This window comes from Chrysochloris asiatica, unplaced genomic scaffold (assembly GCF_000296735.1).
Source record: "Chrysochloris asiatica unplaced genomic scaffold, ChrAsi1.0 scaffold00136, whole genome shotgun sequence".
Classification (NCBI taxonomy): Eukaryota; Metazoa; Chordata; class Mammalia; order Afrosoricida; family Chrysochloridae; genus Chrysochloris; species Chrysochloris asiatica.
This window is the reverse complement of record NW_006408654.1, coordinates 2,839,604-2,851,903: the sequence shown is the minus strand read 5'-3', so window position 1 is coordinate 2,851,903 and position 12,300 is coordinate 2,839,604. Positions and strand designations below refer to the sequence as shown.

At 40.1% G+C, this 12,300-nt stretch overlaps 1 protein-coding gene across 1 annotated transcript in view; it reads left to right on the top strand.

Moving 5' to 3' along the window:
- Positions 1-2,848: 2,848 nt before the first annotated feature.
- Positions 2,849-12,300, top strand: part of ATR (ataxia telangiectasia and Rad3 related) — a 164,001-nt gene continuing 154,549 nt past the window's right edge. Inside the window, exons 1-3 of the mRNA XM_006869870.1 lie at positions 2,849-2,907; positions 10,945-11,036; positions 11,896-12,045. Coding sequence (XP_006869932.1) covers positions 2,849-2,907; positions 10,945-11,036; positions 11,896-12,045 — 301 coding nt within the window. The remainder of the gene's footprint in view (positions 2,908-10,944; positions 11,037-11,895; positions 12,046-12,300) is intronic.

Genomic DNA, 12,300 nt, shown 5'->3' with positions numbered 1-12,300 from the left:
GGCCTAGTCCTGGTGTGGTGCTGTAGGATAAGCACTGGACTGAAAGGATGGTTTGAACCATAAAGTTGGCAGTTCAAACTTACCAGTTGTTCCTCAGAAACCCTATACAGGCTTGCTGATTTGGAACTGACTTGGAGGCACTTAACAAGTGTATGAGAGAAATTTTGGTATGGTGCTATAAGATGAGCCCTGGATTGCTAATGGCAAGATCAACAGTTCAGACCTATCCACTGCTCCTTGGAAACCCTATAGAGTCACTATGAGTTGGAACTGACTCAAGACAGCAACAAGAAGTGTAGATGAAGTAGTATCTCACTTTAGTTTTGATGTGTATTTCTTAAGACTTTAATGAGCATCTTTTTATGTGCTTTTTGGCCATTTGAATATCTTCTTTGGTGAAATATTTATTCAAGTCCTTTGCCCATTTTTTAAGTAGGTTGTCTTTTTGTTGATGAGTTATAGGAATTCTTGTTATGTGTTCTTTTAAAATTTATTTTCCCCCCACTGGATATTGCTTTCAGGATTAAAACATTTGGTATATGTTGCACACACAGTACATTCATTTAAGGAGTCCTGGTGTGGTGTTGTGGGCTAATACATCAGACTGCAAAGCTGTTTGAACTGCAAGGTCAGTGGTTCAAGCTCACCAGCTGCTCCTTGGAAACCCTATACAGGGTTGCTATGGGTTGAAATTGACTCAATGGCACTTAACAACAATAATCATTCAGTTAAATTATGAAATTATTTTCTACAGTATGACTCTCTCAGCTCATACTTAATCTTTATTGCTATCTTTTGAGGTAGATACTATTAATCTTTTTTAGAAGAAAAAAATCTGAAGTATTTTTTTACAAGAAAAAAATCTGGAGTCCTGGTGTGGCACTGTTTACAAATTAAGAAGTTCAAACCCACCAGTTGTTCTTCAGAAACCCTATACAATAATAGGTCATTATGATTCGGAATCGACTCAAGGGCACTTAACAACATGGAGAGGTTAAGTAACTTTATGAAGTCAAGGTTTCTAGAAAATGAGAGGGCCTTTAATTTGTAATCCCAAAATTTTTCCACTATGTTGTTGTGTATGGTAGAGTTGGTTCTGACTTATAGCCACCTTGTATAGGGTTTCTGAGGCTGTACATCTTTACAGGAGCAGAAAGCCTCATCTTTCTCCTGCTCTTTCCACTATACCATTCAATAATTAATTGAACATATATTTACAGAAAGCCAACTATGTGTTGAGAATCTAACAGTGAATATAACAGGCAAGACAGTGTTTTCCAGAAAGTTAAAATCTAATTTTAGAGCCAGACTGTAAAGCCGTTTGAACTGCAAAGTCGGTGGTTCAAGCTCTCTAGTCACTCTTCGGAAACCCTGTATTGGGTCGCTATGGGTCGGCTCTGACTCGACTGCACTTAACAACACCAACAACAAATTCTAATTGGAGGAAGTAATTACCCAAATAAATATGGTTCTAAGCGCCATGGAATTCTGGTGTAGCACTGCAGGATAAGCACTGGACTGCTAACCACAAGGCAGTTCAAATCCATTAGCCACTCCTTGTAAACCCTATACAGGATGATATGAACTGGAACGGAATGCAAGACCCTTAAAAATAAAGTGCTATTAAAATAAAGTAGGATGAGGGGAAAAAGAGTGTGAGTATATGTGCTCCTGTAAACCCTATGCATGGTTGTTATGAGTTGGCACTATAATGTGCTCCTGTAAACCCTATGCATGGTTGCTATGAGTTGGCACCAACTCAACTGCACTGAACATTCCAGATCAAGGCAGAGCTTACAGCAAATGCAAAGTCCCTAAGTTAGGAGCACATTTGGCTGTCAATGTGCAATCTTCGGGTTTGTTTTAAAAAATGTATCAATTATTCAATGTGCAAAAAAAAAAAAAAAAAAAAAAAAGCAAGTGTATTGCATGTATTTACCTGGTTAAATACATAATTTCTGACATGTTGATCGCATTTTACAACGACCAATTTTTCAAATAAATTGGGTTGAGCTAGAATACAAGGTGGGGGTTCTCAAAAGTTAGGGGGAAAGTCCATTATTTTTAAATTCCAGTTCCCACACTTTTTGAAGCCCCCCCCCCCATATTTAGTGACCCCAAATCCATTTTCTTTACAGGTTGGATGGAAGCCCTTGACGGTTACATAAACATAACGCAGAATTGCTGTTGATTTGATCAGACATAAAAGATACCAATCTCATTTTTAAATATTAAAGACGAGGCGAATTCTCAAGACAACATAAGAGAGACTTCAAGGGGAAAACTATTGCTTTATAGGCGTACAAAAGATATGGGGGAGCCCACCTCTCGCCCTGAGAGGATGCCAAGGACGGGGTGGGAAAATGAACATTGAAAACCTGAAGGCTGGTTAGTAGGTGGGTAAGGGAGACATGAACAGGAGTCTAGTCTTGGTTCTTATTCGTTGAATAATCTCAGTTCTCACATTTATGAAGAACGGGAGTTTGGGTTAGTCCGTGCCAAACAGCTTTCTTTCCCAGATTCTTCTGGCTGTGTCTCCCAGGCTGGGTCCAGGAGAAACGATTGCTCAAAATCAAGACTAAATCTGGCCCGCGCAGCGTTCAGATCTAAGCCGGAATTTAGCCCGGACGAACACCCCGCCTCTTCCCCCGCCCTCTAGGTCTCTTGGTTTCCTCCAGGTCCTAGGCGGAAAAGAAACTCAGACTCTCTAAAGAGCACCAGCGGCGGCTTCCGGGAAGAGTTTTGGGCTACACGAGTCTCCGTCTAGCAGCAGGCATTCCCGCCAGATGTGACTGGAGACACCGAGAATTCGTGTTGATATCATTGACGAGTGCCGCACATTCTCAACATGGGCGAACATGGCCTGGAGCTGGCTTCCATGATCCCGGCCCTGCGGGAGCTGGGCAGGTAGGGCCAGGCCTAGCTGTTTTAGGTCCCTTCGTCCTTCCCCTCCGGTCCCCGCCGGCGTTTCACGTGGGTCTCCCTTGTTCTGCCGCGCGCCGGCTCCGATCTCCTCAGCACAGGCCCGCCCCTGTAGAGATGCTCTCTCGGAGGCCGGAAAAGGGACCTAGAACGTAGCAAGAGAACTGCAGGAAGCCGGTCCTAGAAGACCGGGGAGTTTGCCGGCTCGTTTTATCTCCGCGACGGCGCCCTGACTTGGGGGAAGGGAGGGAGGCGGTTTGCCTGCTGCCGCTGGAAAATAGGGTCCCTTTCTGGATACTTTACCACACTTAATGTCGAGTGGATTCGGATTCATGATTATATGATATGTGTAATACTAGAATTCTGTGCGTTCCATAGGGTTTTCACTGGCTGATTTAGATCGCCAGACTTCTCAGTTGCCTATGGGTGGACTCAAATCTCCAAGCTCCTGGTTACTACAGCACAATTTAGGAACTCCTCGTGTGTATTCCCACTTGTCAGCAGTACAAGGACCTTTAGTGTTTACAATTACATAACTAATAGGATAATTGAAACCGTTCTTTCCAAATTGCTTCACCCAATTTTTTGTGTGACTCTTTTTCACTTTGCATAAATGTTGCAAATGCACTTTGTATTAACATTTTGTAAAGCAATTCAACCTTTCTGAAACAAGATAAAGTGTTCTTTTTAGTAAGTTCATGTACAGATTTTCTTTCAGTATCATTGAGAGGCCCAGTCTATCTTTCCCATGTTGCATTAATGTACAGTTAGTTTTCATATCTTTTCCTCCACAAGATTTATTAATAAAAAGAATAGTATCTTGAATGTATATATGTGTGTATATGTATAGTGTTTTTGAGTCCTATGTGACGCTACGGGTTAATACGCTGGACTGCAAGGTCAGTTTGAACCGTAAGGTCGACGGTTCAAACTCACCAGCCACTCCTCAGAAACCCTATACAGGGTTGCTAGGAGTCGACTCCACTGCACTTAACAACATACAGTGTTTCATTCATAGAAGTTATGTTACTATTCGTTTTATTTGTAGCCATTCCAAGACCAAAAGCAGAAAAATTGACCCAGAGAGGGAAGTCTAATAGTAGATTTTTAAGGAGCTCTGGTAGCGTAGTGGTTACGAATCGGGCTGCGAACCTTAAGGTCAGCAGTTCGAAACTACCAGCTGTTCCGCGGGAGAAAGATGAGGCGTTCTGCTCCTGTAAAGATTTACAGCCTCGGAAGCCCTGTACAGGGGTCGCTATGAATCGGGACCGACTCCACGGCACATAACAACAATAAGGAGCTCTGGTAGCATAATGGTTATGAATCGGGCTGCGAACCTTAAGGTCAGCAGTTAGAAACTACCAGCCGCTCTGAGGGAGAGAGATGAAGCTTTCTGCTCCCATAAAGATTTACAGCCTCAGAAACCCTGTACAGGGTCCCTATGGGTTGGAATCGACTGGACGGCACACAACAACAATAGTAGATTTTAATTGGCATGATTTGGGGGGAGAGCATGGTGGTGCTGTAGGATAAGCACTGAACTGCATACCACAGGGTTGGTTGTTTGAGCTCACCAACCGTCTGTGGGAGAAATATGAGGCTTTTTTCTCCTGCAAATATTTACAGACTTGAAAATCTATATAGGGTCACTCTGAGTTGGAACTGACTCTGTGACCATGGATATTACTTCAATCAAACATTATAACAACTTCAGTCAAATGGGAGAAAGAGGAAGCTGTCTGCTCCTATAAAGATTTATTGTTCTTAAGTGCCATCGAGTCAGTTCCAACTCATTGACCCTGTATAGGGTTTCTGAGGAATGGCTGGAGAGTTTGAATGGCCAGCCTTGCATTTCATACCAATCTTATGGTCCGGTGCTTCTTCTATAGTGCCCCACCAGGGTTCACAGCCTCAGGAACTCTAGATACGGGTTGCAGTGAGTCAGAATCGACTCCATGCCTATGGGTGTCACTTCAGACACATTTATTTTCATATTATCTATATAATTGTTAAGTATCATCAAGCCGGTTCTGACCCATAGCGAACTTGTATAGGGTTTCCGAGCAGTGGCTGGTGAACTTGAACAGCCAACCTTGATGTTCAAACTAATCTTGCAGTCCAGTTCATTAACCCATAGTGCCACACCAGCATTCCAATCTGTATGATTAGGATAGAGCAAATGTTATCTGTTTATGTATTAAGAAACTGATTCAAACAGGTTGAAGAACCGAACAATAGTTAGCAACTATGAGAGTTAGGTTTTAAGTTCAAGCTGTTTTTCCTCTCCCTGTTTTTCTTCCCCTTAATTGACTATGACAGTTGTTGTTAGGTGCCATCGAGTTGGTACCGACTCATAGTGACCTTATGCACAGCAGAAGGAAACACTGCCAACCTCACTACCGTTGCCACGCTTGAGTCCATCAATGCTGCCACTTGGCTAATCCATCTCGTTGGGGGTCTTCCTCTTTTTCTCTGACTCTCCGCCTTATCAAACATGATATCTTTCTCCAGCGACTGAAAGACGTCTGAAAAAAATGAGATGCTGTGCTAGTGGTCTCAGGTGTAGGCTCTTTTTCTTCTGTTCCTCATGGATAAATTTGCCCCAGTCTTTTGCTGTCAGTATTCTTTTCTCTGCAAAGCTTTCTGAATGACCTTATCCACACGCCTGTTTTCATCCATCTACATGTATTTGATAACTCCCAATGGGTTTCTCCAAACCATATCATATCTCCTACAAAACTACAAGTACACCATACTGACAGTTCCACCAGGGTGCCATATGTACACTTAAAATTCCCCACAAGCTTTATAAAAAATTTTCATAGCATTCTAGTATAAGAAATTGTCCCATCAATAAATAGTACCATCTTTACTCATTTCTCCAAATCAGAGACTTTGGAGTCAATTTTTACTCTTCTATGTGTTTCCAGGGTAGGTTCTGGGCCTTCTAGCTCAGAAATATATGTTGGATTGCTTACACAGCTTCTATTCTCAGAAATGAAAATGAACATATCTAAAGCATAGCTTCTTACTTCTTGCCCTTTGAACTTGGTCTTTCCCAGGTTACTGTAAATACTCCAACCAAAAGTGTCCTTAATTCCATCCTTTACCCAGAGTAATCCTCAGCAAATCTTAGAAACTCAACCTTTGAAATACATCTATAATCTGACACTTCTCACCATCTTTGTGGTGATAACCACAATTTGTTATCTGGATAATTTTTTATCTGGAGTATTACAGTAACTTCTCAACTGACCTCTGTTTTTACTTTTGCACACATACATTCAGTATGGAGTCCTGGTATGGCACTGTGGGTTAATGTGCCAGACTGCAAAGCCATTTGATTTGCAGGGTCAGTGGTTCAAGCTCACCAGCGGCTTTACAGGGTCATTATGGGTCGGAACTGACTCGATGACACTTAACAACAACAACATATGCAATCAGTTTCCCACTTAGAGACAAAGTGATTTTTTAAACTGTAAGTCATGTTGTAAATGATACATTACTCTCTTGCTCAAGGAGCTCTGGTAGCATAATGGTTACAAGTCACACTGCTAACCTCAAGGTTAGCAGTTCGAAACTACCAGCTGTTCTGATAGAGAAAGATGAGGCTTTCTGCTCCTGTAATGATTTACAACCTTGGAAACCCTGTACAGGGTCGCTGTGTCGGAACCAACTCCATGGCACATAACCACCACCACCACTACCCCTGCTCAAAACCTTACTTTGACTTTCCAGTTCACTTAGAACAAAATCCAAAGTGCTTACCAATTCCTGTAAGGTCCTACATAATCTTCCTCTAGCCTGCCTCTACACTCTAAACTCAGTGCTTCTATTCCCACCAAGTTCACTATGCTACAGTGCCATTGGCCTTGTTTCTTGTATACCAAGATCATTCCTTCTGTCTGACCACTTGACTGCCTCTATTTAGATAAATTTTGGAGATGCCTTTTCTGATTGATTTTCCTATTTAAAATTACAACCACAGCATGTTTTCAGATATTGATGTTATTGTGAAGTGTTATCCAGTTGGTTCTGACTCACAGTGACCCTGTATAGGGTTTCTGAGACTTTCAGTCTCTGTAGGAGCAGTAAATCTTATGTTTCTCCTATGGAGTGGCTAGCCAGTGGGCTCAAACTGCTGAACCTATAGTTAATAGTTCAGTGCTTAGCATGTGGTGCTGTGGTTAAGTGCTCGGGAGCTAACTGAAATGTTGGTGTTTAGAACTCACCCACTAACACTGGGAGAAGACCTGCTTTCTATGGGGAGGTTCTTAAGGTCACTTAATAATAGGTTTGTTGTGAGTTGAAATCAACTCATAGGCACACATCAACAACAGATTTCCTAGACAGGCCATATTCTTCTTAATGGCTTTTCTCCTTCCTCTGCTTGGAATACCCTTCTTTTGTGTGTCTTGTTGTTTTTATGTGCTGTGGAGTTGATTCCGACTCATAGCGACCCTGTACAGGGTTTCCGAGGCTGTAAATCTTTACAGGAGCAGAAAGTGTGTCTTAGGGTGGTGCAGATGGTTTGTGCTTGACTGCTAACCAAAAGTTTGGCAGTTCAAACCCACCCAATGATGCCATGGAAGAAAGCTCTTGTGGTCTTCTTTAAAGATCTTAACTAAAAAAAAATTCTATAGAGCAGTTCTATTCTAACATATGAGGTTGACATGAGTCAGAATTGATTGCACAGCAATGGTTTTTGTTTTGATTTTCCCTTACTTTACCTATATATATATATACACATGTTGGACTCATCTGCGATGTAGCTAACTCTCAGTATATGGACATGTGTATATTACTTTACCTTAGAAACTTAGTGATGTTTCACCTTTTCCACAAAGCCCCAACTGATAAGCCCCTATGTTCTTTCTTGGCTCTATTTGTACTTACCAGTGAACCAATAAATAACATTCTTATCAATGGAGAAAAGGTTGAAGTTGTCAAGGACTTCATTCTTTTTGGATCTACTATCAACACTCATGGAAACGGCAGTCAAGAAATCAAATGACGTATTGCATTAGGCAAATCTGCACAATACCCTTAAAGTGTTGAAGAATAAAGGTGTCAACTTGAGGACTAAGGTGCGCCTGACCCAAGCCATGATATTTTCAATAACCTCATGTGCATGCGAAAGCTGGACAGTAAATAAGTAAGACCATAGAAGAACTGAAGCTTTTGAGTTATGGTGTTGGAGGAGAATATTGAAAGTGCCCTCGGCTACCAAAAGAACCAACAAATCTGTGTTGGAGGAAGTGCTTCTAGAGTACTCCTTGGAGGCCAGGATGGCCAAACTTCATCTCTCATACTTTGGACATATTGTCAGGAGGGACCAGTCGCTGGAGAAGGGTTATCATGTTTGGTAAAGTGGAAGGTTAGAGAAAAAGAGGAAGACCCCCAGTGAGACAGATTAGCCAAGTGGCAGCATCAGTGGGCTCAAGCGTGGCAACAATTGTGAGGTTGGCCCAGGATCAGGCAGTGTTTCATTCTGTTGTGCATAGGGTTGCTATGAGTTGGTACCGACTCAGTGGCACCTAACAACAACAAATGTTGTGTGTCATCAAGTTGGTTCCGACTCATGGCAATCCTGTGCAAGGTTTCCAAGAGCAGCTGGTGGTTTTAAACTGCTGACTTTGCAGTTAGTAAGCTAGTGCTTATCTTACAATGCCACACCAAGGTTCATATTTACTATACTGTAAAAATTACTGTTTATTTGTTGTTGTTGTTGTTGTTAAGTGCCATTGAGTTGGTTCTGACTCATGGCAACCCAGTAGAGAGTTTCCAAGGAGCAGTTGGTAGGTCTGAACCATTGACCTTGTGGTTCATAGTCCAGTGTTCTGATCCTCCAGCGCCACAAGAGGAGTTTTCTTATATTTTAGAATAGATATATTTGTGTCTTGGTTACTTGACTATTTGATGCTTGACCTAGAGGAGGCATTCAAATATTCATTGAACATATCTAAGCTTTAGATAATATTTAAATTTCCATTCAAATATTGTTGTTGTTATGTTATGTGCTGTAGAGTCGGTTCCGACAAATAACGACCCTGTATAGGGTTTTCGAGGCTGTAAATCTCTATGGGAGCAGAAAGCCTCATCTTTCTCCCGTGGAACAGCTGGGAGTTTCGAACCGCTGACCTTGTGGTTTGCAGCCCTATTCGTAGCCACTATCCTACCGGAGCTTACAGTGTACTATTTTGAGAAATTATTACTCTTAGCTCAGTTCCAAAGCAGAGGTTGCAAAATAAGGGTCGTAAAGTCTCAGTCCCTTGAGTGCCTTTATTGTGATTGTTCATCAAATAAATGACAATTCATGTTTTTTAAAAATGAATTTTTAAAAATTATACTAGTAGCCCATGAATTCAATATGTTTATACAAAATTAAACTTTATAGGAAATGGACCACTTACTACAATCCTGATTCCTATTCTTGTGCCTATCCCATTCCCATTTTAAAAAAATGATGTTTGCCAAATTACACTTGGTTTACAACAAAAATCTCTTAGCTTTGTCTGAAACAATTTTTTATACTATGTAGTTAAAATTATTTTTTTGTTGCTGTGTTTAAATCTGTGCTGTGTAATATGGTAGCCATTAGCCACGTATGGCCAGTGAGTACTTCAAATGTGGCTTAGTATAAATTGAGATTTGCTATAAATGTAAGATTACATACACACACTGGATTACAAAGACTTAAAAAAAAAATTTCAATTTTTACATTGGTTGTATAATGAAATAATATTTTATTAATTTGTTCTGTTCCATTTTACTTTTTTTTTTTTTTTTTACATTTTTATTGTGAATTATGTGCATTTACTTGGGAGAACAACCGCTTTTTTTGAGTTTCGTATTTAGTTTCATTGCAATGATTGCATTCCCTTCTATGCATCATCAAACAACCAAAAGGTACACCCCACAGTCCTATCCCCCGGCCATCAGCACACAGTCCCTCTCCCTCCTTGAGTCCAGCGTCCGCAGCTTCTCCATCTGTCCACGTCATCATCTCTGCCTCCATTTCTGGCGTCACTGCTTCTCTGTTTGGGTAGGGCTGTTTTACATTTTTGATGTGGCCACTAGAAAATTTAAAATTACATATGTGGCTTGTATTATATTTCTGTCGGACTGCATTGGTTTAAATAAAACATACAACACCAAATTTTTTTTCAGAGTGCTTTCACTTATTAGAAAAAGGAGCCCTGGTGGCTCTGTAGGATATGCACTGGACTGCTAACCACAAGGTTAGCCATTCGAATTTACCAATTGTTCCAAGCAAGACACAGGCTATCAGGCCTGTAAGGAGAAATAAAACAGTTTCTCTCCTTTAGAAGCTTATGGTTTAGTGGCAGACAATAGGTAAATACTTGACAAGTCTGGAAGATTATATAAGGAGACTTCAAAAATTTCATGGAAAAATTCCATTATCTTTTCCACAGATAATTTGAAGACTTATCAGACATTAAGTACTTAAGGTGTTATATAAAATTCAGGAATGTTTTTATCATTCATTCATTCATTCAACAGATATTTTTTAAATGCCTGCTGTGTATCAGGACCAGTTCTTTCTTGGTGCTTATTGATTTTAAACACCACAGATCCTGTATATAACCAGTCAAGGTTAGATTTTGCTGTTGAATAATCAAGAAAACAATTTTCTTTCCATTTTTTTCTTTTAACACTGAGGTAATGGGGAAATACTGCGTACTTTGTTGCTGTTAAGTGCCGTCAAGTCGGTTCCGACTCATAGCAACCCTATATGGGGTTTCCAAGGAGTTGCTAGTGAGCTTCAACCCCTGACCTTGTGGTTCAAACTGACCTCGCAGACCAGCATATTAACTCACAGCACCATGCCAGGACTCCACTTTGTACATTGGTGATGTGTTTACATTTTCTTTGCAGTTTTAAACTGAATATACTGGGAATGTTAGAATTGAAATGATATACATTTGAACTTTAGATAATTTTGTACACATGAAATTAGGAGTTCATATAAGTGTTAAGCACTTTCTATTTGTATTTTAGTGCCAGTCCAGAGGAGTATAGCACAGTTGTACAGAAGCCCAGACAAATTCTGTGTCAGTTTATTGACCGAATTCTTACAGATGTAAATGTTGGTAAGAAACCACTTATTTCTTATATAAACTTTATAAATCACTTCTAATTTTTTTCCACAGGTAAAAATATATAGCTTTTTTTTCTCTAGGACTTAGTAATTATGATAATTACTATTTTCAAGCAAGTTATTTGTTATACAGACTTGCTTACTGCTTGTTGCCTAATGTGATTTGGGCTTTGAAGTAATTGTTTTTTTCCTATTTGATCTCCAGAATTCCTGATGCTTCTATGAATTTCATTAGGACCAAATCTTATTATACATTCCAAAAAAAAATGTATGCATATGTATTTGGCCCGTTACAATGATCTGAACCCATTTTAGTTAGGTCTTGTACCCTTGGTTAAGAAATGGTAAATTCCATAAAGAACTCTAGTAATTGGTGATCTTGTCAGTGGGAAGTCATAGGATTCTTTGCATGTTGAATCAACGTTTCTGGCAATCCAAAAGACAAATATTACCAACTTGACACTGATTTCTATAACCAAGTTGGGGACATACCTGCTGTAGTTACATGGAATGGGTAAAAGTGATATTTAGTTCAGGGTTTATATTGTTGATTCCAAATTCAGTACAGATTTAACCATTTATTAGCCTTTTTGAATCAGTAAGACTTTTTGGTTACTGGAGAATAAGAGGATTTGAATATTTGCCAGATGTGCTTTCATATGGTGTTCCCTCTTATTAGACCATTTGTCCTTCCCTTCTCTGCTCGACCAATCCCTCATTATCTAGGAATCATCTCCTCCACAGCTTCTTTCTGACACCTCTTCCCCCTTATTCTGGATTAGTAACAATTAAACAAGTACACTATTGTTTAATTTCACATGACTCTTCATAATGAATCTTTATTGTTTCAGTTGCCTTAGAACTCATAAAGAAAACTGACTCACAGCCAACCTCTGTGATGTTGCTTGATTTCATCCAGCATATCATGAAGTCTTCCCCACTTATGTTTGTAAATGTGAATGGAAGCCATGGCCAAAATGAGGCCAAAGATAGTTGTGTTGGTAAGTACTGCTATTTGTGCATTCATTTGCAGTCTGTTTTGTGAATCTTCCTTCTTCTGCTCATTGGAAATATCACATATGTGTATACATTATGATATATTTTTGGTCAAATTTGCTATCATTCGGGTGAAATGGCAATGATTTTTTTTTGGGCAATGATTTTTTTTTTTTTTTCTCCCCATCCATGCAGTCCTTCCCCTGGTACCCCCCAGGTCTTCAGCACACAGTCGCTCTCCCTCTCTGGATCTAAAGTCT